Source organism: Phyllostomus hastatus, unplaced genomic scaffold (genome assembly GCF_019186645.2).
Source record: "Phyllostomus hastatus isolate PE091 unplaced genomic scaffold, TTU_PhHast_1.1 phas_scaffold_585, whole genome shotgun sequence".
Classification (NCBI taxonomy): domain Eukaryota; kingdom Metazoa; phylum Chordata; class Mammalia; order Chiroptera; family Phyllostomidae; genus Phyllostomus; species Phyllostomus hastatus.
Window position 1 is genome coordinate 19231899 of NW_025334037.1, and position 25638 is coordinate 19257536.

Here is a 25638-nt window from a genome sequence, read left to right on the forward strand (position 1 = left end):
AGGTGCGCTGTGGCAGAGACTTTGGACAGGAGCAGGGACTCCCCCTGCCAGGTCCAGTTCCCATTACTCACCTGTTGAAGCTGCCAAATAACCACCAGAGGAATTCTAAACCACATGCCCTCGTTTCATACCCCTCAGTAGCTCCCCACAGCTTTGGGGAACAGACTCACGCTTCAAGCTCTGGGCTCGGGGCTCCTGCTCAGGCTGACCCCTGCAAGCCCTTTGAGCTGAAGCTTGCGACTCCTTTGGCCACGCTGTGGCTCCAGCCCTACGTGCCCTTCCCAGACTTGTCACGTGGTTTCCCATCTGTATGTGTGTGTTTCTTTGCACGTGCTCATGTCCCTGCCCAGAACATTCCTTCCAACCTGCTTCATGCAGGACAAGGTTTCTCAGCCTTAGCACTATTGACATTTGGGGCGAGGTAGCTCTTTGTGTGGAGGGCTGTCCCGTGCACAGTCCGACGTTTAGCAGCATGCCTGGCCCTCTCCCCACGAGATCTCAGTAGCACCTCCCCATTGTGATGACTGAACATGTATCCAGCTGTTGTCAAATGTTCCCTCAGGCAAATCCACTCCCAGATGAGAGCCACCTGTCCAGGCATTGCCTTCAGAACTCAGTTGAAAGGTTACCTCCCCAGAATCTTTTCCTCAACCACATGTCTCTGTGGGTCTGGCTCGCATGCCTGTCCTCTGTGTGCCACAGCCCCAGGGACTTGCCCCAGTCAAAGCTGTCACTCCCTGTCCTCCCTCTGTAGGGTCACTTGTGCTATTTCCCCCATTTGACTCCTCAAGGACAGAAATCATGTTTTATTCATCCTGGAAACCTCAGTACTTGGTAGGAGGTGCAGTGTCCCTATTTGTTGGGCAAATGAACAAGCAAGCGTGTGAACCAGTAGAGTTGACTCCTGAGCTGAGACCTGAAAATAGAGCAGATTTATAACTCTGAACCATATAAATGTTTGATTTGACCGCGTGTTAAGAGTACAGGCAAATATGTGTTAGTGTTCCAAGTTCAGTCTAAATGGTGGCTATCAGTTAGGATGCTCTGGCTGAAAGAACAGAGAAGCCACCTTACTCACACTGTCTTAAATCAATAAGGGGAATGTGTCGGGCACAGTAAATCCAGGCAGGGCTGGGCTGGGGCTCCTGCTCATTTCGCTGCCTCCTACAGTGCTGTCCTCCTTCATGCATTGGCTTTGTCTGCAGATTGGTTCTCTCTGATGGGAAATGGCTGCACAGCCTCGGGCCTCACCCCTGCGTACTGCTTTGACCAATGCAAGAAGAGCATTTGTCTTTTCCCAAACACGAAACAAGGTGTACGGGTTTTCCTCTAACTGAGCCACTATAGTCAAGTGCCCACCCCTCTATCAACCACTGTAGCAGGGGGGTAAGGGGAGGAGGGGGTTTACACTGATTGATTTAATGCAGTGGACTCTCACCAGTGCAGCTGGGGCAGGCTTGACCCCCAGATCTCCAGGCCCCTTTGCCAAGAGACACCAAGAAAATAGTAGGTAGCTGCTGAGGCCATCACAGTACCCACTACTGGAAGCACTCTGGTGGCAGGGCTTTGTAAGGAGCCAGACCGGCAGCATCCTCCCTGCTGGCCTCCCTCCATCTCAGCCTCTCATCTTGGGTCAGCCCTCCTTAAAGAGAAGGATCAGCCTGGTGAGGAGTGGAAGACCACTGCTCCCGGGAGCTCGGGGAGAAGTCCTCAGTGGTTAGAGACTGTGTTTTGGAGGCAGATAGAGTGACAAAGAGGGATTTGGTGAGTCTGTCTGGCTTTTTCAAAAGGTGAAAGGGGAAAAAGCAGGTGTGAGTTGGCGGTGGGTAGAGGCTGTTTTGTTATGAAATAGCATCAGACTCTCAAGATTGAGCCTCTGTCTCCGCCGCCTGCAGTGCCTGCTCCGCTGAGAAGAGGAGAAAAAGCAGGCGATGACTCACCTCAAAAACAAAGAACATAGCGTCTCATGAGAGAAAACCATTCTTTTGTGTTTACTTTCAGGTTGATTCCTTTTAAAAAGGCATTTTAAGTTAATTGACTGTGGCTTGTACATTATTCTCGGTGTGCACAAGAAGTGCTGCAGGATGGTCACATGCACGGCCTCTGGAGCCAGGCTGCGTTCAAGTTCCAGCTCAGCTGTTGACCGCTTAGAGCAGTGTGATTTCGGGCTGCTGGTCACCCTTCTGTGCTTTACTTTCCCTGCCCACAAAACAGGGACACTTTGTCCCACCTACAGGACCACATGAGAGACCAACGAGCTGATGCTGGCTAAGCTCGTGGGGAACTTTGCCTGTCACAGCTGCAGCTAACAGCTGCCAGTGGGGACAGAGGGCCGCACTTTTTCCTGTTTTGTTTCCCTTCTGACACTTTACACATCACAGAACTGCTATGGATTTTGTCACACGCCAAAGAGAGGATCATATTTTTCAAATGGCGCCTTTCTCCAGCGTGATGGGACTGAAGAAGGGCTCTGTAAAGGGTGCCCAAGACCTTCTCCCCATCGTCCTGACACAGGCCACAGTTCCAAAGGTGACCGCTAGGGTCTCCCAGGGTAGCCAGGGGGAACCCCGGGGTAAATAGGGAAATAGGGTGTCATGACTCAGTCAGTAATCGAGTTTCCACTGCTCTGTGGAGGGCAGCAGGTTAAGGGGGAGAAAGACAAGAGGATGGAGCCTGACACTCCTGCTACAGGATTATTTAATCCTTATAAAAAACCCTTGGGAGCAGTGAGTATGCTGCAACTTGTCCATTTGCTGAGCAGTGAGTAATGCTGAGACTCGTCCATTTGCTGAGGACATTGAAGCACCTTCTCTTACCCTTGACTGTCCATCCCCATAATCTCAGGCGACTACGGGTCTCTCTTTGGAAAGTTAAAAAAAAACACTCTGGGGCTCTCAGTCCCTGGTGACCTGGGCAGCAGGTCGCATTGGCCAGTCCTGGCAGCATGGAGCCCAGCCTCGGCAGCCAGCACCTCTGCTCCGTCGGATCTTCGCGCTTCCTCTTCTTCACTGCACTCAGCGAATGCGTGCCCATTAGAGGAGGAGCTGAAAGAAACCCAGATTCTCAAAACATTCCTGAGCTGTGGCTATCAAAGTCCCTGACATTTCAGGAGGCTGTAGGGCAGTGTATGAACTCCAAATTGAGTCGGAAGGAGTTAAAGAGGACCGCCCAGCATCACCAGATGGCAAGTCAGGCACTAAAAAAAGAACTCAAAGAAATGCACAGATTGTGAATATTTACCTCTGTCCCCAAATACTGACCACGCTCCAGCTGCATAGATGCTGCTGCTTAAAACCCTGGATGAACTTGACCGTTCTTTCCTAGGCATTTGCCAAAAAGTTGATCTCTTTTGTTTACACAGCTCCATATTATAACTGTAGAAAAACATGTTGTCCTCCATTTCCATGTTAAAGGCAACAGACAACTGAAAAATATGGCACTCTGCTGAGAAATTTATGAAAGGCCCTATAATGCCATTTCTGCTCACCTGAAACGCAGAAACAGCATGCTGTGTTCATGTGCTTATCGCGTGGTTGTGTGTCACCCCTTGGAAAGCTGCCAGAGTAATTAGAAAATTTGCGGGGAGTTTTATTTAAATTCCCTTTGCATACCTGTTGCAGAAAAGAAGTCATCAGACCATTATTCTAATGCACCCCAGCCCCCACCTGTTCCGAAGGGCAACTTCCCTTTATCGCCTGAGAGGTTTTTGAGAGGTAGGCCCAGGAGGAAGCTGCTGGCCACCCCAGTGCTGCAGCGGCAGCGCTTCCCCCTGTAGAGGAAGTGAGAGCCCCTGAGGTTTGGTTTCCAGGGGCAACTTTGCAAATATGTCTGTTTCCTCGATGACAGGCAGCACTTGCAATGAGGCTGTTAAACAGCTAGAGCAGGCATCAAGTGGAGAGAGGCAGCAGTGTCTTATGGGGCCCAGAGGACCTGATTTAGTATAGACAAAAGTGGACATGGAGCCGGAGCAGTTCATCATGGCTAAGGGGCCCAGAAATCTATCTTGCTGAAACCTCTACTTGGTCTTTGCTGTGAAGTGGCAGAATGTGTTCATAATCCGTTCTCCTTGCTGGATGAAACGGTGATGGACACCGAGCTGAAAATCACTGCCTTGAAGCAAATTTTGGAGAGAGAGCCTTCAAATTCTTGTGCTCGAGAAATGAAGTGTCTGGGTGAGGCAAAGTGATATGGCACACCCTTGTGCATCCTGCAGAGTAGGACTTTGTAAGACATCTGTCCACTCCGGGGCCCGTAACTCAGGGAAGTCTAGAACACCTGGCTTCAAGAGTCCTTCATTCCTCCTCTCCAGCTCCATTTTAAATAAAGTGGTTTCATTCACCTTAGACTTTTTTTAAAGGTTTTATTTATTTATTTATTTATTTATTTATTTATTTTTAGAAAGAGAGGAAGGGAGGGAGAAAGAGAGAGAAACATCGATGTGTAAGAGAAACAAGTGGTTGCTTCTGGTCCGCCCCCAGCTGGGGACCTGGCACACAACCCAGGCACATGCCCTACCTTGCAGCTCACAGGCCAGCACGCAGTCCACTGAGCCACACCAGCCAGGGCTGTTTCATTCATTTTAGACACACATAAATGTCTTTAACCATTGAAGACTTTTGAGCAGAAATTCTCCAGGCTCTATTTTAAGACTAGTTGCCATTCATTCATTCCACACGTATTTATTAAAGTCCTACTATTTGCCATTCTGAGATGCAGCAGGAAACCTAACAACAGCTCTGCCTTCCTGGAATTGAAATTCCAGTAAGGGGACAGATAACGAACACATGGACACACAGCTGTATGCAGAACGTCAGGGTGCTGAGGAGGAGCATAAAGCAGGGCAAGGTGTGGGCAGAGTAACAAGAGGTGCTCCTTATGGGTCAACCAGCGTAGGGCTCTCTGGGAGAGTGACTTCTGAGCAGAGAGCTAAAATGAGGGAGCCAGACAGGCTGACCCCTGGGGGAAGAGCATTCCTGGCGGAAGGAACAGCCAGCAGAAGGGCCCAGAGGAAGACCTATTCTTGGGGAGCTCAGAGAGTATCCAGGACACCCATGTAGCAAGATGCCTGTTCTCAATAAAGGTCTCAGCTTTGACTCCTTCCTTTACTTCAACCTTGCACCTCATCTATCAAATCCTGTCAGTGCTCTTCCAAAATCTCTTGTGAACTCATCCACACCTTCTCTGTCCTGGCCCACCCTAACCGGAGCCCCTGCCATCTCTTCTTGCCTGTAAGAGTCTTCCAACCCACCTCCCATACATTTCAATCACATTTCTCCTCTGCTTAAAATTCTTCAAGAACTTTTCATTGGCCTTTGAAAATAGTCTACCCTTCTGACCATGGCCTTCAGGATCTGGGCCTTGCCTCCCTCTCCGGCTGCATTTCCTGACAAGCAAGGCTTCAGCCAAAAAGTCAATGTAGTAGTTGCTTGGGCTGTCATAACAGAGTATACACACCTGACAATGAAACTTCCCCTCTCAGAGTTCTGGGGGCTAGAAGTCTGAAGTTAAGGTGTTGGCAAGGTGGTTCCTCCTGAGGGCCATGAGGGAAGGACCTGGTGCAGGCCTCTCTCCTTGGCCAATGGATGCAGCCAGGGACAGGAGCTAGGAGAGCCAGGCTCTGCCACTGCCACCTCTGGGTGACTTTGGCTAGGTCAGTTAAATACTCAGGTCTCAGCCTCCTCATCTGTAAAGTGGGCTTGAATTAAACGGTCTCCTGAAGTCTCTTCAGGCTCTGAAATTCAGTTCATGGTGTTCTGTGCATCTTGCAGAAAATGCTTTTCAGAAGCTGCATTTACTGCCCTCGAAGGTATCACCAGACCTTCAGAGAACACATTTCCTGAAAGAGCTCCAATGCAAACATGCCCCAGGGCATCCCCAACCCGAGACTTGCAGGCGTGCCCCAGGTGTGAAATGTCTGTGAGCTCTTGTTTATTATCATAAAGGTAACTTGGCGTTGCACTCCATGTATATGTCCGTACTCATGTTAACATAAAAATAGTGTTCTAAACTACTTGCCTTAGATGTTCGTTGACAAATCTAGACTTGAAGGTAGACAGAGAGCCTTGTCTTTTGATCTTGAACTATAGCCACGCCCTAACCCTGGGTGATAACAGGAAATGTCTGATTTCTTTTCTGTAGGTTTGATTTCTTCCTTTATGCACATACATTAATGTAATACTAAAGAAAAGTAAACAACTTTGTAAAATATGTAAAATGACAAGAGTCTGACCTGCCACATCTAGGTTTTAAGGAGAGAAGGACTTTCCTTCATGAGTGGGAACACTGACGGTGTTCCCTTGTAGGTGCCTGATCTAATATATGTGAGTGCTTTATACATAGTCATCACATGAGAAATATGTGCAATGGATTGAATAAAAGTAATAAGACAATGATGATGATGATGACCAGCTGCTACATGTTTTCCCGTGTGCTAATGTTCTAAAATCTTTATAGGCATCATCCTATTTAATCCTCATAAAACCCTTGGAGACTGGTCTCATTATTACCCTCATTTACAGACAAGGAAACTGAAACACGGAAAAGTTAAGTGCCTCCTGAGCAGAACGTCTTTTCTGCTCTTTTATCTTCTCGGCACAGCACTCAGACCCGGCGGTGGCACTGCTGCAGTGCGGCCGTGTCGCGTCAGCAGTTCCTTATCTCTTGCTTCTGCACTGGGGCTTCTCGGCCACCCATCTGGCACCTACACGGATCTCAGAGTGCAAGGACAGTCTCCAAGGCAACCCTGGACTAAGGAGTCAGGGGATACGACAGTCATCGCTCCCTGCCCAAGGGTCACTTAGTAGCCATCAGAGTTATATCAGAGCAGTTATTAGAGAGAGAGAGAGACCACAGTCATGTAGAATAGAATAATTATTCTATTCTATTCTATTTTATTATTAGTTATTATTAATCTGCTACTGTGCCTAATTTATGAATTAAATGTTATAGTCATGTGTGCATGTATGTATACTTAGGAAAAAATAGTATGCACAGGGGCAGGCGAAAGTAGGTTTATAGTCATTCATATGGAAAATAATGTAATAATATATAATAATACAAGAATAAACTCTGTGTTTTGCATACTCACAACTTAAACCTACTTTTGCCCCACCCTACATGGGGTTCAGTACTGTCTGTGGTTTCAGGAATCCACTGGGGTCCTGGGATGTACCCCCCGTGGATAAGGGGGGGTGACTGGACTGAGGTAATGAATGGAGAACAGGGTAGCAAACTGATCTATGCCAATTTATGCTCACAGGACCCCCAAGTGCCTTTAGCTGACGGTGGTAGCCACCAACATACCTGAAATGGCCGTGGATTAACTGCTCTCCCACGGCCTCCCCATTAAGTTATCACAAAAGCCAGTCTCAGACCCAAATCTGCCACACCTGAAGGCTTGTTAAATAAGCATTCATTAGCAGGCAGGCGTAAGACAGCCGATGCAGCTTGCTCTGAAAGTGCCAAGTCCTAGCTCCCTGCCCACTTAGGTACTATCACTGCTCCCCAAATGAAGGTCACTGGAGGAGGGTGGGAGAACATTCTAGATAGTGGGTCTCAAACTTCATCAGGCATCAGAATCTCCAGGTAGGTTTGTTAAGGCACAGATGTCATGTCCCGCCCCCGGAGCTTCTGCGTCTGTGGGTGCCACTCCTTGAGATCAGTGACCTAGGGGCAGGTTTTGTTTTTCTTTCTGAAACTGGCATCAGGCAACCAGCAATTTGCTAACCAATGGCTGGGCCCAGGTCCATTTGGAGAGTTAGTCTAGAATCTAGAGTGCCAACCCTTGGAGTATAGATGGCAGAATGTTCTAGATTCCCTTACCTAAAAGGCATAAGAGCAGAGACTGTCTCTAAAAGGTTTTAGAGAATACCATTAATGTCATCAATGAAATTAGCAAAGCCGGTGGCATTGCTCAATCTCTGGGTAACTGACGTGCCCTGGGATGGCTGAAGTGTGGCCTCACTGATCCGGTGGTAACTGACTACCCCATCGTGTGGATCCTGGATAGGACACCTGGGATAGAACTTAAATTAGCATGTATGCCTGATATCACCTGTCCAAGCTGAACATTTTAGAGCACATTACAGGTCGCATTAATGGAAAGGGAAATTAATTAACAAATCAATGGGCATTTCTTTGATCCCGTAGACCGAGCCCGAAATCATAGAGGAAACCAACATCGACCGGGTCAATGAGCCCCGGGGCTACGCCAGGTCAAGGCAAGTGAAAGGCCACTCTGAGACCTCCACACTGAGCTCCCAGCCCTCCATCGACGAGGTCAGGCAGCAGATGCACATGCTGCTGGAAGAGGCCTTCAGCCTGGCGTCCGCGGGCCACGCGGGCCAAAGCCGGCACCAGGAGGCCTACGGCTCAACACAGCACCTGCCCTACTCCGAGGTGGTGACCAGCGCTCCGGGGACCATGACACGGCCCAGGGCTGGGGTGCAGTGGGTGCCCACCTACCGCCCAGAAATGTACCAGTACAGTCTGCCCCGGCCGGTAAGTCAGAATCCTGCCTGCCCGCTATTATCAGGTCAGTCCTGCCCGGGGTCTTCTAACAGGGGTCTCAGAGAGGGGACTTCTAGTGAGAAGTCACCTTGGGACTTGGAGACGGAACTTGGCTGGGCTCTCATCCCATCCCCTACCCATGTTCCAGGCCTTAGCCTTGTTGTAGTCCTGTGGGCACAGGCATGCAGGAAGCCCTTGTGTAATACATTTCAGGATAAATTTCCTTTCCTATCTGCCCTCCTGTGAAGGGCTGACCTCATTCTTCATGCACTGGTGGTTTCCTACATTTCCAAGTGTGAGGACCTGTTTTAAATGTCAAAATGCATCGCAAAGCTAGTGGTTCAGAGCAGGTGCCCTGGGAGTGGGTGGCTTGACTTTGAGTCCCAGCTCTGCCGTTCACTGGCTCTGTCACTTAGGAGTGTGACTTAAATTCTCTACAGATGAAATCAACAAACAAAAATAACCTACTTCCTAGGGTTATTGTAAAGATTAAACGAGTTGATATATATGTGAAGTACTAGAATGCCAAGCACACAGTAAATGCCATAGAAGCATTGGTCACGATTATTTCATTTAGTGGCAACTGCATGCCCTTCAGTATTGAGAAAGCACCCAATGACAAAAAGCTTCCATGATTTAAACAACAATTTTAAAGGACAGACTTAGTATTATAAGCCATAGACCGTAATTGATGTGATCACCGACCAGCAGTGACCACGGAACGCTGCAGATGGCTCGTCAACACGCGAGAAAAACATACACAGAGACAACCAGGTCCTGTGGGGAAGTAGGAACAGAATGGCCACTCTCTTTAGTGGGGAGCGTCCTGTTCTTCCACCCACAGGCTTTTATTGGGTTCGTTTGCATAAGAATTCGGGTAAAGCTCATTACTCATTGCCGGGAAGTAAGGATCAAACAATAGATAACAAGGAAGTCTGAGGGCCTATTTTGAGTCAGAGTCAAAGAGCTGTAAAACTTTGAGGAACAAACTTACTTCTTCCTTGGACCCTTATCATTCAACTGAGAGCATTCTAAACAAAGAAGGTTTCACAGGATTTTACATATTCTTTCTTAGGCCTGATCACCTGGGGAACCCGCCCTTTTCAGCACAGAGCTGCACCACCCTGCCATTGTTTCAGGCTTAGGCGTAGCAAGGGAAGTAAGGCAGCCAAGAGATTAGGAGATTTTCTCACAGACAATGAGGACTCAGGCTATGTCAAAGCCGAGGGGTGAGGGTCCATCACCCCCTTTTGCTGTAGCCCCCAAAGTCCTTCCTTGGGGGCCTCCCATGTGACCGTGCCTGTCTTAGATCATTCCCCCCTTGGGGAATCTTACCGGTCATTGGCTAACCGACCAAGCATTGCGGGCCAGTCAGGGTGAAGTAGCAGAAGCAGCGCTCCTGCCAGGGAGATAAGCTTTTGTCTCCTTGGTGGCTTACGGTTCCAAGGTCGTTCCCTCAGCCTTAGCCTTGGCGGGGTTTACAGCTTCTGATACCAGGCAGGGCGGTTCCCAACACGTAATGACAATGCTTTGTACCTGTACATATCCACCCCCCCACCTTGTACTGTGTTGTAGCCTTCACCAAGGGTTACTCATTAATGCATTTTATAAATTGTCATTATGATAAGTAATTACTTAATAAAAACTACCATTGATTGTGTCTCTGTTACTAGGTACTGCTCTAGGTGTCCTGTGTATGTTAATTCCTTTATTTTGTTCTCACTATAAGCCTCTGACACAAGTGCTAGTTTTATCCCCCCCCCATTTTACAGATGAGGAAGCTGAGGTTACACAGCTTGTTCAAGTCACACAGCCAGAAAGGGGAAGAGCTGGGGCCCCAGGCCAGGCAGTCTGGTGCCGGAGCCCATACTCTTAACCAGCGAGCTTTTCTGCTTTCTACTGATTCCGTTGTGATCCATCTTACCTGGGACAGCTGTGGGCTTGTGGATCCTTGTGATAACATCAAACCACCTTATTACACCTGCCCAAAGTCCACACTATGCTGGCAGTTAATGAGCAGGTGGTGTGCTGTGTAACTACGTGGTCTGCACCCTGTTGGGAATTTCCTTATTCTCCTTTGTTCCAGTTCCGCCTCCTCACTCCCAGGTCACCGAGGTGTCTTCCCTTGGCACTGCTCCAGATGCCCTCTGTCTCTCTCTCTGTCATGCCCTCCCTTAGAATGTTATCCTCTAGCCTAATCTTTTCATGTTGAGTAAGCTTTAGCAGGAAAGACCACAGTTTATTTGAAACTGAACCTCTGGGGCAGGGGGGGCTAGGTTTGGGTGGGGACCGGTCTTGAGGTCAACAGGTACGCAGTTTCTGCTTTGTCCATTCGCTCCAGAGTGCTCAGATCCTGGGACTCGGACTCATGCTGACCAGGCTCAGAACACCTGCTTTGTTATTGAGAATACTAACTCACAAACCTGCAGTGAGAACCTGGATGGGCCAGAATACTTGTTTGCTGGTCAGCAGGGTCTTTCATTAAGTAAAAGCCAATTTGGGGAAAGTGAGACATTACCAGGAGAACGGGTTGGTCTTGAAGTCATCTTCTCAGTCTGTGATATGCAAATCCAGAGAGTACAGCCAATAAAAGAAATGGGACGAACACGGAACATCTTTTTCCATCCTGTTTCCTGAGATGTGGGTGGAATGATGTGAAACTCTTAATATCATTTTGAAGCTCAAACAGAAGGCTTTAGGGCAGGGGTGTCCAACTCATTTTCACCAGGGGCCACATCAGCCTCGGGGTTGCCTTCAAAGGGTCGAATGTAATTTCAACTCTTTAACAGTTGAGGAGTAGTTACATTTATACAGTCCTAAAATTATTTCAGCCCTTTGAAGGCAACCGTGAGGCTGCTGTGGCCCCCGGTGAAAATGAGTTGGACACCCCAGCTCTAGGGCAATGCCCAGATCTCAGGAATCCGCCTTTGCCTCTGCTGTCAGGGACTGGGCTGGGCAGGTTCAAGAAGCACGGCCTCCCAGAAGAGCATCAGCATCCAGGGCCGCCACAGCCACGGCGCTCCCGTCAGTCTGGGGTCCAAGTCCTTTCTTCAGAAAATTAAACAGATTTCCACTGACCCTTACAAACCTATCACCGTACTACACTGTTCCATGGCAGTCACATGACAGTTTTCTAATTGCCCATTAAATTAGTACCCACTTTTAGGGGGGAAGGAAGGGTTTTCTCACTGAGATTTTAGAAAACACTCTAATCTTCTCACATACAGGGTAGGGCAAAAAGAAGTTTACAGTTGTGAGTACTCGAAACAGAGTTTATTCTTGTTATCATTTATTAAGTATTGTATTGTCTTTCTGAATGAACAAACTGTAAACCGCCGATTGTGAGAGGTCAGAAGAGAGAAGAGAAACTCAATCCCTTTCTTTGTTTGGGGAAAGGTATGTCCTTATTTGTTGGTTTGTTGATAAAGGAATGCAAAGCTGGAAGGATGTCCAGGACAATGATTTTTAAATTCTCAGCAAAACCTGAGGGTTCAGAGTGTTGTCATGCAGGTAATGAAGGGGCCAAATTCACCAGAGCACCACACCCCCCCACCACCACCACACACACACCTCCGTGAACTGAAATAAAACCATAAATTGAAACCAGAGGTGGCAATAGTGAGTAGCAAGCAAATATGAAAGGTAGAACGGAACCTTTGAAATTTCCCTTACATCTTGCAAATCCCACTGTGCTTAAAAGGTATGTTTTATCCAGGACCTTGTTGTTATTTAGTGGGCTGGCCCTTACAAGGATGCCGTCTGCCGTAATGCCAAAGGGAGAAGACTCATTCAGTCTAAAGCATCCTATTTATAGATTCCCTCCACTGCTGCTTTTTGTCCAGATACCTTTGGTTTTAGTCTTGTCATCTTGTTCCCCAAGAGGGCTGGCAGGCCATGGCACCTAAAGAAAAGGATGAATGAGAAGCACAAGTTAGGCTTTGTCTTCCCAGAGAGCATTTCCGGATTTTCTCATGCTAGGAAGGCTGTGGCCTGGCTCTCTGATCCTGTCCGTCACTGACCGTTGTCCTCTTACCCCTTCAAGTGTTGATGAAAGGCTTCATTTTCAAGACAGTTCCAATCCTTTATCTTTGAATGGTGTTTTGTAGATTGCAAAATACTTACACATGCACTGACTTGCCTCATCTTCCTAGTGCCCCTCTGAGCAAGCGTCTTTGCTCCATTTCAGAGAAGGACACTGAGGCCCAGAGAGGTCACCTGACGTGCTTAGAGACATAAGGTCTATTCATCAGCAAAGCAGGCCCTCCACCCATACCTCCTGATTCCAAACCCACTGCTTTCCCCCATTAAACCTTATTTCCATGAGTGAGAAAGTCCAACGCAATCAGTGGCTCATTTAGTCATTCATTCACTCATCTAATATTTACTGATCATCTTTGATACAGCAGGCATTGTTCCAGGAGTGAGGATACGGCTGGCAACAAAGTCCCTGCCCTCATTACAGTCTAGGCAGTGGCAGATAATAAATGAACAGGCGCCGTTAAAAGCACACCAGGGAGAAGGAGCAGCATGTACAAAAGCCCAGGCAGAAAAGAACTCGGCATAGTTGATTGCCAAGAACACCTTGGCAAAGAACGATTGAAGGGCTCCGTGGCTACAGTGGCCTGAGCAAAGGCGAGAGTGGTAGGAGATGAGATAGAAGAGGGGGCTGGGGAACATGGTAAGGAAGATCGGGGGAAAACTCTGAGGAAGGAAGGAAAGCCTGCCCCTTGGAAATTTGCTTCCCTTGTAAAATAACAACGTGTGTGTTGATCGACTCTGGATTTTTAACACATCTCCCTCTACTTGCTTGTCTCTTTCACAGGCCTACAGGTTTTCCCAGCTTCCTGAAATGGTCATGGGCTCTCCCCCTCCACCTGTACCTCCCCGGACCGGCCCTGTGGCTGTTGCTTCTCTCAGGCGGTAACACAGTCCTTTCTTTGTTTAGAATATTTGGAAACGATTTGGTCCTGTGTACCCCGACCAGACACACTTCCTCCACACTGTGCCCCATTCTGGACGCACCACCTGCGCAGACAACCATGTGCCTGGGGCGCCCCGAGTGCCGTGAAGGGAGTGGGGGCCATAGAGGGCTTGCCGGCTTTTTGTCATCGTAAATAGAAAGTCCCGTGGAACCCATAGTTGAAGAAACCCGGTGTCAACCACCCCATACATGGAAAGCCCCATCTTTGACCTTGAACATCTAAAAATTACTCCAGCTTGGGCCACCACAATGGCTGCCTCAAGCCTGGGCACCTCCTGTCATGTGTGCACATGCAGAAGTCCCTTTGTTATTAGGAGTGGTGTCCAGGAGGCCAGGGAGCCGCCTGTCTCAGCAGCCACCCCAACTCAGGACTTCCAAAAGGGAGAGGCTGAAAGCACATGAACTCAGATGTGCCCAGCATTCTCCTTGCTCTATAATATAAAAAGCACGTGTTTTTAATAAAGATAGACAAACAACGCAAAGGCCATGAGCCCTGGGAGAGATTGAAATAGTCATCTTGTGTAGGGCTGGGAGGCACATCTGGTCCCAGGGGGTACATACAGGCCACTGCCCTTGCCTTCGTACCCTCACCTGCCCCTGTCACACTGGTCACACCAGTCACACCCTCTCTGTGAACCACCGGTTTGCATTTGTAAAAACAGGGAAGAGAAACAACTTTCCCTCAGTGACAACCCTGCCCTCGTTTGCAGCAGTCTAGAACGCCCAGCTGTGCGCACACACCACTCACCGCTTGGCCCCAGCTGAGCTCAGAGTGGGCTGAGAAGCAGAAGACCAGGGTTCCAACTAACTTGCCAGTAACTTGCCAGTAACTGGATCTGTAACGCCAAGTTGCTCACCCGTCTGGTTCCTGGCTCCTTATCTGTGAAATAAGAGCAATAACCTAAACGATCTCAGAGGTTCCGGGAACCCTCAAAGGGGACTGAGTGTACAATGCAGAACCCAGGGATTCTCCTGGGAAGGGTTTTTTGGATGGGTAGCAGATGCTGGGAACAGTAGGAGGGAAGCCAGGGCTGTGGGAATGAGCAGGCCAGAGAAGAAGGGAGGGATTGAGAAAGAAAGGGAGACACACCCCTTATTGCTGAGCCTCCAGTGCGTGCCCACCCAGATACAGCTACATCATCACAGCCTCTGTGTTTAACCCTCCCAGGGGAATAGCACAGGGCTTCTCAGTTACTCCCGAGAGTTCGGGCTGGGAGGAGCTCCACACCCACCATTTGTGGTAGCTTTGCCCCAGCGAGGCCAGGGTCTATTTCATTTCTTCTCCCAACCACCAGTCTCCTCCCACCCCGTGCACCCTCTGCCATCCTCGCCAGGTATCAGGAGGTCACTGCCCTCTCCACAAACCCCTCTGCTTCACAGAGATTCACACTTCTGCTTTGAGGCTGCAACCCCCCCACCCCGCCCCCGTGGCTGGCAGCCTGCCACCTGCTGCCTTTGCCTCCCTGCCGTTCTAATGTTAGGGCAGCCTGGAGTCTCTCTGTGAAAGGGACGACGGAGTCTGTGGCTAAAGCACCCTTTACAATAAGGGAAGAGGCAGCCCATGGAGCCCAGGCTGCCCTCTTCTTCCATGGCTTTCTGAGCACTAAGTGGAAATACGGGCGTGTTAAACGGGCCAGATTCTCTGCTTGTCTGGGACCAAAAAAAAAAAAAGGAAAAAATGTGTTCTTATTCATAACGCTCAGGAAATGTTAAAGTGCTAGTAGGCTCCTGTGCTTGGAGCTCCCTAGACTCCTCGCTCCCACACCCCGACCCGGCCCTCATCCACAAGTCCCAGTGTTGGTGTCCGGAGGGGGGAAGGGTCCTCCCACTCCAGATGGAACCTTCTCATTGGCTGCCGATGATGTCATCACCTCCCAGGTCGACCATCCCCCAGCTAATACCCAGCGCTAATTGCTCGGCTTAATTTTTCTGTGTAAATTAAATATGATCCTCCCTGAAGACACAAAGCCACCCTCAGGGAGGCACCGACCTTGAATATCAAAGAATACACCCCCCTCGGTGATGATTGTTACCGGTCTGGGTGCACTGGCCCCCTTTGTTATCCGGGAGCAAATCCAGACCGGAGGACCCCACCCTCCAGGGGCTTGGAGGCTGCTGCGGCTCTCCGAGGTGACGGCCCTGCCCCGGGGAAGCGGCTAACGTAGCCCTCTGCCTGCCCAGGTCCACCTCGGACGTCGGCAGCAAGACCAGGATGGCTGAGTCCTCCGGACCGGAGCCCACCCAGCTACACGACAGCCCCTCCTTCGCTCACGTGTCCAGAGGCCCTGTGTCCGTGGCGCAGTTGGATCAGTCGGCGTTAAATTACTCAGGTGGGCGAGAGGAGAAAAGGCCCGGCCCCAACCGCGCCTCCGTGAATCCACACTCCACCTGCCGCCCTCAGGACTCCAAGCGACTGCATTTCTGGAGAGCTCCTGCTTTTACTTCTTAAAAAGATCTGAAACGTGACAAAATATTGATATGTTACAGTCAGGGTATATGTTAACATTTTGCCAGATTTTAGGAGCTTTTTAATTGTATATTTTTTAGAGCATTGTAGATACAACCATCCACCCCCATCTCGCTCCCCTTCTCCCCAGAGGTAAGCACAGTCCGTGAGCCCTGGGCGTGAACCTTTTCCCGCATATGCATGTCTACATGACAGTACCCACCAGTGGTCTGCAGCCTTTCCCATCTTGTGGCGCCCATGAACTACTTGCTAACGTTCTGCAGCACACCAGAAAATAGATTTTTTTGCTGATCAGGCAAAAAAAAAATAGGCATAATTTTGATTTATTTACACCAGATGGCTATTGTTCTGTTTAGCTGTTGTCATTTTTTTATTTGACAATCCAAGCGAAAAAAAGAGATTAGTGCTCCTAACTAGATAATCAGGTATTGCATGTTTTGAAAACTCTTGGGGCACATCCGTTGAAAATCACCGGTATATGTTAATGCTTTACATACTTTACATCTACATAACTGATATCTAGCTGTACATTTCCTTTTGCACTGCATTTTTTTGACTCAACATTGTTTTTAAGATTTCTCCGGGTTGCTGGATGCAGATAGGTCTGGTTCCCCCACTGAAACTGCCACGCAGTGTTATTCTACTACATGATGTGCCTCGGTTTATCCTTTCCCCTAGTGAGGGACGTACTGGTTGTTTCCAATTTTTTATTATTACAAACAATGCTGAAATGAACATGGAGGTCTGTACATGCCCTGATTGGTCTTTTACCTTGCCTTTTAAGCTGAAACTGCAAGCACCGGTTGGAAGTGTCACCAGTGGAATCTATTCCTCTTGGTCCCCTTTCTCGGCTCATTAGAAAAAGCCACCCTCCTAGGAGGAAGGCACCTGGACACAGAGGTGTCCTTTCCTTTTGTCAGCAGCCCTGAACTGTTGGGATGGGAGGGGGGACTTGGTGAGGGCCCAGTTAGGGGAGCTCAGCGATTCTTTCTCTAGAACCACAGGTCTGAGGCATAGCAGTTCGTGCCGTTCGTACTGACTGGGCAGGTGAACAAGGCTGGGACTACAGGTGGAGGCTGCTGCCCCCCCATTACCAACTCCCCCGATTCCAGAGTTTCTGTCCCCCCTCACCTTGCCCACCGCCGGTTTCTTAGCTTCCCCAGCTTGTGCAAATGTCAGCTGAGTGGGTGGGCTGTAGCCTAATCTCTCCCATCCATCTCCTCCACGCCAGGTAATACGGTGCCGGCAGTGTTTGCCATCCCAGCTGCCAACAGACCGGGCTTCACCGGCTACTTCATCCCGACGCCTCCCTCGTCCTACAGGAGCCAGGCCTGGATGTCCTACTCGGGGGAGAACGAGCTCCCGAGCCAGTGGGCCGATTCGGTGAGAGCCTTGCTGGACACTCTGCAGGGGGGCAGGGGACGAGAGGCCGAGACTGAGCATTTTGTTATCTCAGCCCGCCTTTCACCAACCAGATGGCTGACGTCAGCCATCGGAAAGGGGACGAGTGAGGGGACAGGTGAGATGGGCTGTTCTTTGACAGAGGAACTGGAGACCTGCCAGGTTCTACCTCTCCTAGCAGGGCAACCTTAATCTAACAAATGTTTATAATAACTACCATTTGAGGGATGTTTTCTATGTGCGAGACACCGTGTCAGTTATTTTATTTATATGATCTTACTTAATCTTCACAACCATTCTATCAAATCAGGTCGATATTATTGTTCCCGTGACGTGTCTCATTTTGCTAATGAGGACACTGAGGCCTAATCTAAAGCCGCACAGCTTTTGTACGGGGCTAGGGCCAAATTCCAAACCTCGTCTGTCTGGCTGAAAAGCCTTTATAAATTTGTTCCTTTTAGCTTTAAAATTCCATACATATTTTAGATGAAATCCCAGGAAAATGAAGTGTTAGAGACTCAAGACCGAATTGTGTTGCATGGACCCCCCAAGGCTTTCTGCCTGACTTTCAGCTGAAGACTGGCTGCCGTCATCCCCTGGTTTCTGCCGTCATTGCAGTAGGACCACGTGGCCCAGTGGGCCTGGCCCCGCCGGAATACGGAGGGGAGCAACCCTACATATGAACCTGGGGGTCCACACCCCAGCCTGCCTCCGAGCTGCCTGTCATGGGCTACTAAGTGAGAGCTAACAAACAAACCAATCATGAACAAAACAGCACACCGATGGCCCCTAAAGCGGGTTGCCCCAGTCCCTGTGGGGGATCAGCCAGTGTGGGTAAGAGAGGCAGGCTGTCTCTCCAGGCTGAACCGGGGGTCCCCCAGGACTGCGTGTCATGTTAGGGTTTGGTCTCAGCATCTGAAGTCCATTCTAGATTTAGGAGAAGTGTTGGCACCCAAGGCCTGTGTCATCTTTCCTTGGTGCCTAAACTCCTGGGATCCATTCTTTCCACCCCTACAGGTTCGACTCAACCTCAGTGTTGGTGTCTGTCCTGACTGTAGTGATGTCCCATCTAAGTGACATCACCAGGGTGAAGTTATTCTACATATATGAATTTTCCTGATGACCAAAGCCTACCCCTTTAACTTCTAAAATATTTTAATATACCATCTTTAAAAGAGGAATATAACTTAAGTTGCCTTTAGCAAATGATTCAGCATCGTTATTATACTAAAAGGACATTAGTAGGGTGGTCTCTGATGGTTTGCAGAATTATTGCCCCCACCAGATTTCTCCAGAGTACTGTAACTTTTTTTATGATTCTGTTCACTGGATTCTGGTTATATTAAAAAGGTAACCAGGTAGATTCAGATCTAGACCCCAGTTTGTTCCCACCAGCATATCCAGTGAGTTCCAATGACCTGTTTTCTAACCAGTCTGACTCCAGGTTTTGTATCTGTACAACGGTACGTGGCCTCTGTGTTCCGAATCCCTCTCCTTGTCCTCGCTCACTGCCTGCTTCCAGGATCAGGTGCAGCCTACGCCTCGAGCCCCTTCCTGATCCCTGTCGCCTCTCTTCTCTCCCCTCTTTCTCTGCAGGTCCCCCTCCCAGGGTACATTGAGGCTTACCCCCGGTCACGTTATCAGCAGAACTCTCCCTCCAGGCTGCCTCGCCAGTACAGCCAGCCGGCCGGCATGCACCCCAGCTTGGAGCAGGCCCCTGTGCCCTCCACGGCAGCCTCCCAGCAGAGCCTGGCAGACAACGACCCGTCCGACACACCCCTGACCAACATCTCCACGGCGGCCCTGGTGAAGGCCATCCGGGAGGAGGTGGCCAAGCTGGCCAAGAAACAGACGGACATGTTCGAGTTCCAGGTCTAATGCCTTAGCCCCGCGGGACTGCCAGACTCTGAGGAAACAGTCTTCGGGTTTCTCGAGCCTGATGTGTTGTGACTTGAGGCATACACAATGGGTGAGTCTGTCTCATCCTTAGTTTCTGAAAAAGTGAACAGTGGGACTTCTGGGAAACGGAGGAGACTCTTGAACAACTGGATTCTCGGCTTATTCAACTGATTGTATGTCAAGAAGTCCCTGCTTGGGACCGTATGCTTGATATTCTGTTATATTAAATGTTTGAGCTATGGGTACATTTCCCTATGGAGCCTTAGTCACGAGAGACACTAGCTAATCTCCAGATTCCTGTCCAAGGCCACATTTCAATAAATCGCCAGGAGGCGAAGGACATAGCTCTGTCTTCGGTGACCCCTGCATGTTAACTCTGTTTCTGTGTTAAAGGCAGTGCAGGCGTATGATTAAGCACCAGACTGTACTCTCTCTCTCATCCAGTCATGACTGTAATCGTTAAAATCACCTCCAGTCTGTAAAGGAGGCACGGACTCCAGCCAAGAAACTTGAGTCCTTTTCTTTTTCGAGATTCATACTCAAAGTCAGATGCATCAGATGAAAGTCAGTGCTATCAATGACTGAACCTATAAATAGTCCTGATCCCCTCCTTCCATTAATTAAACAAAGGCCAAGAAAGAGAGGAGATGAGAGGGAAGGACTGATTTGCGTCGACAGGTTTTTGGAAAGGTGTTGTTACATCGCATCCAGTGTACCCTGGAGGTTGGGACGTAACTGAAAGAGAAGCAGCACTAAGAGTGAGTGTTTAGGATCCCACAAAAGAAAAGCAGTTATTGGTGGAGTTTCCTCTTTGCCCTGCAATGAAGATGGCCTGAGAACGAAGCTTCTCTCTCTTTGGGGATAACAAACACATTGACTTTCACAAGAAAATCTCTGTCTCTTCAACAGTGATGTCCAGCCTGGGCTGCCGGGTGATACAGAAGGAACTAGTAACTGATGCCTGCTAGAAGCAGGGAGAGTGGAACCACAGTCCCCCACGCCTGCAGCCTCTGCTTATAGAAGCTTCTGAATGCAGAAAATCTGTTGAATTACATTAAAATGTAAATAACATTTTAAAAAGTGTATGGAGTTAGCCAGTCCCCTCCCTCCCCAACCCCCACGGTTAATGGACACTAGGGGACATTTGCTGAGATGGCAGGACTGCCGACCTTGTGAGGGTGGTATTGCAAGTCACCTGACCCCCCGCACCGGCCATGGTGAGTCAGCCTCTGGAACTCTGGGTGGACAGTGTCTCCCAGCCTGAGGCACCTGCCACAGGCACCTGTCAGCGCAAAGCAAAACACTACTGGCTGCAGGTGGCCTCGGGGGGAAGACACTGGTCCCTTCGCCAGCTTTGGGAGCCATGCACCACAGTGAGGGCTCCCTTGGTGTCTGTCAGGGAACGAGATCCTGTCCTGCCTTCACCCAAGGTCATTGCCGCTTCAGCTGTATCCATTCCCTGAGCCCATCTTTCCATTCTCATGAGTTTCTTTGGTCTTTATTGAGGGAAGGGGGAAGTTAAATGTTGAGAGAAGAGTAGGAGAGGAACTGATTAGAACAGGAGATTCAAAGTCAAAGCACAGACTTTTCAAAGAAGCTGTTTTTATTTCCCACTGGCAAATTGCCCTTTCGGAGGTGTGTCATGGAATCCCCAAACAAGTCTCTTGTTCGGATGATTTTAGGTCGTGTCTTTTGGTATGCTGATTGATCTTTCATAGTGTTAGTGTTTTGTTACTTCAAAAAAAAATCAGCTATAAATAAAATGTATTTTTGTAATTTCCACGTGTATATATGGTATATTTCTACCAATGGCCAGTTGTTGTAATCCAAAACCTAAATCAGCTTGCAAAACACTGTGGACAGTGCAAGATTTTATCGACAGATTAACACAACACCTAATTCTATCCAAATTGGTATTCAATGCACTTGAATGAACAAAGAGCCAAAGAAACTCAGCCTTTCCATGCAAATGGTATGAGTCTGATAAAGTCAGCTACATTGTCCCGCCTTATCAATAATCTTAAGATTTCATCAGTGCAATGACATTCAACCCAGTACTTTGTCTACTCGGTAAATGCCTGGAAACATTGTATGTGAAAATGGAGTTTTAAGACCTTAGTGTAATTAAACTATATGCACATGCTTCAACGATAGTGTCTGAGCTTTGGGTGTGCCAGTGACTTACGGAGAGTGAAGCTGCAGCCCCAACTGTCTAGGCGGACGGAGACAGAAATCACTGCGGTCTTTGCAGAGCCCCACGAAATCCTGAGTCAGTCAACGGAGACAACTAGAAATATAGCATGCTCCATCAGACACTCCCTCAAACTAGACACCACCGGTTTAAGAAAGTCGATGGGAGGAAACCTTACATTGATGAGGTCAGCCTGTTCGTGGATTCCCACCAATGGGGAGACAGATGCCATTGTTTGGTATTCTGTGACTGAGATGTGGTCCCCTCTCTGAAGAGTCTCCTGGCCTCATGGAGGTGACAGATACCTGGACAGCTGGCTCTAAGAAAAAGCAAACGGTCAGAAGTGCCTTGTGGAAGTTAAAATAGAGTTCCATGAGAGCTCAGAGGTTTGTGTTCCTCGTGACCCTCCAGACAGTTGAAGAAGCCACAAGGACCCAGACGACCTTGGAGAAGGAAGCCAAAGTCCTGAGAAGGAGAATGGCCTGCCCAGGGATTCCCACCCAAGCCTCCTGAATTCATGATCCAACTTGCTTTCCATGTCACCATGCTGCCTGCACACTTGTCCGTGGTTTTTGAACGATGCTAGGAAGTTTAAAAAGTAGCCAAGGGTCATATGAGGCATTCCTTATGCCCTCGTGAAGGAAAAAGATGATAGAGTAGGTAAAGAACTTCAGATGAGCATATAGAGGACAACACATTTGTGGTGTAATAAACATTTTTGGAACCTTTGTACTTTCAATGTGAGTTTTCTGCATTCTGAAAAGAAACGCATTTTGCCTTTTTCTAGAGAGTGCCATCAAGGGAATGGGATTCTCAACTGATGATCAAGCTCGGGATGGATTCCTGTCTTAGTGCCGCGGATCTAGACAGGCAGCCAGGGGGGCCATGACAGCTTGTCATTGTGAGGTAGTAGATTCCGGGTCCTGTTTGGGGAGGCAACCCTGGGGCTGCAGGAGAAACTCTGTGTGTGTTCCCTGGTACCTGTGACCTGAGATGGCGGTGTTACCTACGGAGCAGAAAGTTGCCTCTTTCCTTGTGTGCTATGGACTGAATGTTTGTGCCTCCCCTCCCCCCAGCCACACCAATTCATATGTTGAAGTCCTAACCCCCCAGAGTGATGGTATTAGAAGGCGGGGCCTTGGGAGGTACTCAGGTTGTGAGGGTGGAGCCCACAAGAATGGGATTAGTGCCCTTATAAAAGGGATGCCCCTCTCCCCAGAGAGCTCTCTTGCCCTCTTTTAGAAATAAATTTCTATGGTATATAAACCACACACTGTGGTACTTTGTTACAGCAGCCTGAGCTGACTAAAACAGGGTGGGTTATGTAAGAATCAATTCTCTGGACTCTGGACCCAGGAGAAGTTATATGGTATATTATATGGTGCATTCAGCAGAAGGACTCTCAATTTCTGAGTAATCTTGATGGAAGAATGAATAGGAAATGGTTAGATTTGTCTTTAAAAGTATAAACTTCTGAGAGGAAATACAGGTGGAGGAGGAGAGGAATTTACATGCCTGACTAAAGGAAATGCTTCTGTAACAGGCAGAAATTAGGGACATGGATCAAAAGGTTTAAACATTGATTACAGATAAATAAGCTGCTGTTTCCCCCTATAAAGCGCGCAGGCACTCCATGTTTAATGAATAAAATAACAGATGTTAGCTTAACAGTTTGAGAACAGAATTTAAACTTAATCCATTCCTTCAGTCACACACCAGAAACTACTTTGGACTTCCCTTACAAAATACACTCACATATCCTTAGGGAAAGACAGTTATTTAGCTTGGAGCAGTGACCAATCAGGACGCAAGAATTAGAGATTGAATTCTGCCTCTGAGTTGATCTTACAGGTATTGTAGGCAAGGAACTTTGCAGGGACTAGAAGCCCATTCACACTTGCTAATTCACACTTTCAGGGGTAGACCGGAGATCCAGGGTTGTTTCATAGAAACAAAACAGAGCTCCCGTGTGGGAAAGGGGTAGAGATAGCGTCTTCTCTTTGGCTGTCGTGTGCTCTCCATATGGGCTTTCATGTCTTTCTCTCTGCCTCTCTGCTCCGTTCTCTCGCTTCCCTTGGCCTGCTAGCTCTCTGTGTTTTCACTGGTAGATGTACAGATGAAAGTCCACCCTCAGATCCACTCCACACAATCTTTCCTCTTTAATAGCCATCCCTCCCTGACTACCATGTCTGTACCCCTAGGGAAAATTCTCCACAGTCTCATCGATCTAGTTCATCTGCCTGTGGATCAGGCACCCTTGGGTCAGGTGTCTGTCCAATCAGCTATAACCAAGGAGGACAGGGTCATGTGATAGAGCATGGCTCCCTGGACCAGCCCTCTCATTGAGGGCTTTTGTTGGGGGCTAGTACTCAGATGAGGGCTCATGAGGTGAAAGGACCTTCAGAAGGAACCTGCTGTGGACTGGAGATGACTGGTACTCCTAGGATGCCAGCCTGCAAGTAAAGAGTCCCTGCGGATACTGGGATACTGCAGCAGAGAGGAGAAGGCATCCTTGACTCGTGCATCAGTGAAACATGCATGAGCTGGAAACCTTGGCAGACTGGCCAGACCTGCCCCAACTACTTGCCACCCACCACCAGTGCTACTGATACTGCTGCTGGGTCTAAGACGGGATTTCTTACCAAGGCCCGATTAGCAAAGTCTTGCTCAGCAGACGATAAATACTTGTAAATTGAAATGCATGATCTCAGCTCAGGTGCTATTAACGTGGCTCAGGGCCACACATTTGCATGGATGAGAAAACCCATGAGCCTCTCAACAGAGTCTTTGGAAACAAAATTGGTTTCCAGAGAAATTGATTTTCTCGTGGCTCTGCCCTTCCAAGTATAAGTTAGTGTTCCCTAGAATGGAAAGGTCTCTTGATTTCTTAAGGTGAAACGTTACAGAATCCTAGTCTGTGCTAAGTGCTAACATGTAGGGCGTTTCTGGAAAGGTGTATTTATGAAATAGAATGAATAGTGCTAGAAACAAGTGTGAGGATATTAAGTTGCTATGATTATGCAGGTCTGAAAAACAGAGAGATTTGGGAAGTGGCAGAATTTGTTTCCATAGGTCAAACCCACACTTCAGCAAAAGCCATTATACAATGAAATCTAGAAATCAATTACTTTCATTCTTTGACCTTGACCAGCCTTTTGTAAACTATGGAAGGAGGCCATCAATGGATTTTATGTTAATTAACTGTCGCCTCCCCTTATTTCCCCCCATCTTTACCTGATGCCTAAACTCACCCTCAGCCCACACACAAAATGAGAGCAGGTTTGTAGCAAGCAATCAGAGGAGTATCATTGGTCTGGAAATGTTGAAAAAGGCATAATAAATGGTCAAGGCCTTGGTCAACGCACTGTAACCCAGTCTCTGACTCCTTATCTGTGAAATGGGTATGACAACGTCAGCACTTCCTACCTCCAGTGGTGTTCGTAAGGAGCGTGTGGCATCCTGTATGTAAAAATGCTTTGAAAAGTGTATTCTTACTAAAGCATTTGCTGCATAATTCCGTTTTATCGAGCAAAATATGTTAGCTCCTTCCAGCCACTGAACTAATGTGCTATACCATTTTTAAATTTTATATTCTATTAAAAAATAAAAAAGATGTTCCTAAGTTTGGAAGTGCTCACAAAAGCCAGCCTCACCTGGAGCCGTGTTGTGTTGCTGTCGTGTGTGATTTGAAGGATACGAAAGTACTTGTACGTGGGCTTCTGGGTGGAAAACCCAGACTGGCGACTCCTCACCAACCACATGAGACACGCTGGGCAAAGACAAGTACTGAACAGGAGCTCTGACTGTAGCTGTTGTCATTAAAGGCTTTGCTTTCTAACTAACTTTGTATGTCCTTGGCCTCTGCCAGGAATAGAGTGTTCTTACGCTGTCAGAATTTTTTTATTGTGAAATAAAATGGCAAAGGCTTTCATACCCCAAAACCTGCCTGCTTCTTATTCTGCCTCCGCCAGACAGTGAGATGGAGTCCCTTCACCGTCCAGCTGCCTAGCAGGGCCTGTGGGGTGCTGGGAAAGAACGCTTACAGGCTTGGCAGACCCCATGTGGCCTCCAAAGCCATCGCAGCCTGCAGCATGAGCCAGTTGGCCAAAAAGAGGTCACCCCTGGCCTTCCCCGGGTCCCGGAGAAGCAGCCTATCCGTGACCGTATTCTTGGGGAAGAAAAACCCAGTGT

The 25638-nt window shown here is 48.5% G+C and overlaps 1 protein-coding gene, 1 long non-coding RNA gene and 1 pseudogene across 4 annotated transcripts in view; 2 read left to right on the forward strand and 1 right to left on the reverse strand.

Moving 5' to 3' along the window:
* Positions 1-25370, forward strand: part of KIAA1549L (KIAA1549 like) — a 230984-nt gene extending 205614 nt beyond the window's left edge. For all 3 annotated transcript variants that reach the window (XM_045825250.1, XM_045825251.1, XM_045825252.1), the window contains exons 17-21: positions 8149-8499; positions 13331-13428; positions 15671-15819; positions 17188-17339; positions 18954-25370. In XM_045825250.1, coding sequence (XP_045681206.1) covers positions 8149-8499; positions 13331-13428; positions 15671-15819; positions 17188-17339; positions 18954-19235 — 1032 coding nt within the window. In that variant the 3' untranslated portion in view covers positions 19236-25370. The remainder of the gene's footprint in view (positions 1-8148; positions 8500-13330; positions 13429-15670; positions 15820-17187; positions 17340-18953) is intronic.
* LOC123809894 lies at positions 2452-3259 on the forward strand (annotated as a pseudogene).
* Positions 11796-15881, reverse strand: LOC123809978. Its single transcript, XR_006784164.1, has 3 exons — positions 15762-15881; positions 14238-14369; positions 11796-12409 (listed from the first exon to the last, which is right to left on the reverse strand). It is a non-coding gene; the product is annotated as an uncharacterized LOC123809978 (long non-coding RNA).
* Positions 25371-25638: the final 268 nt, after the last annotated feature.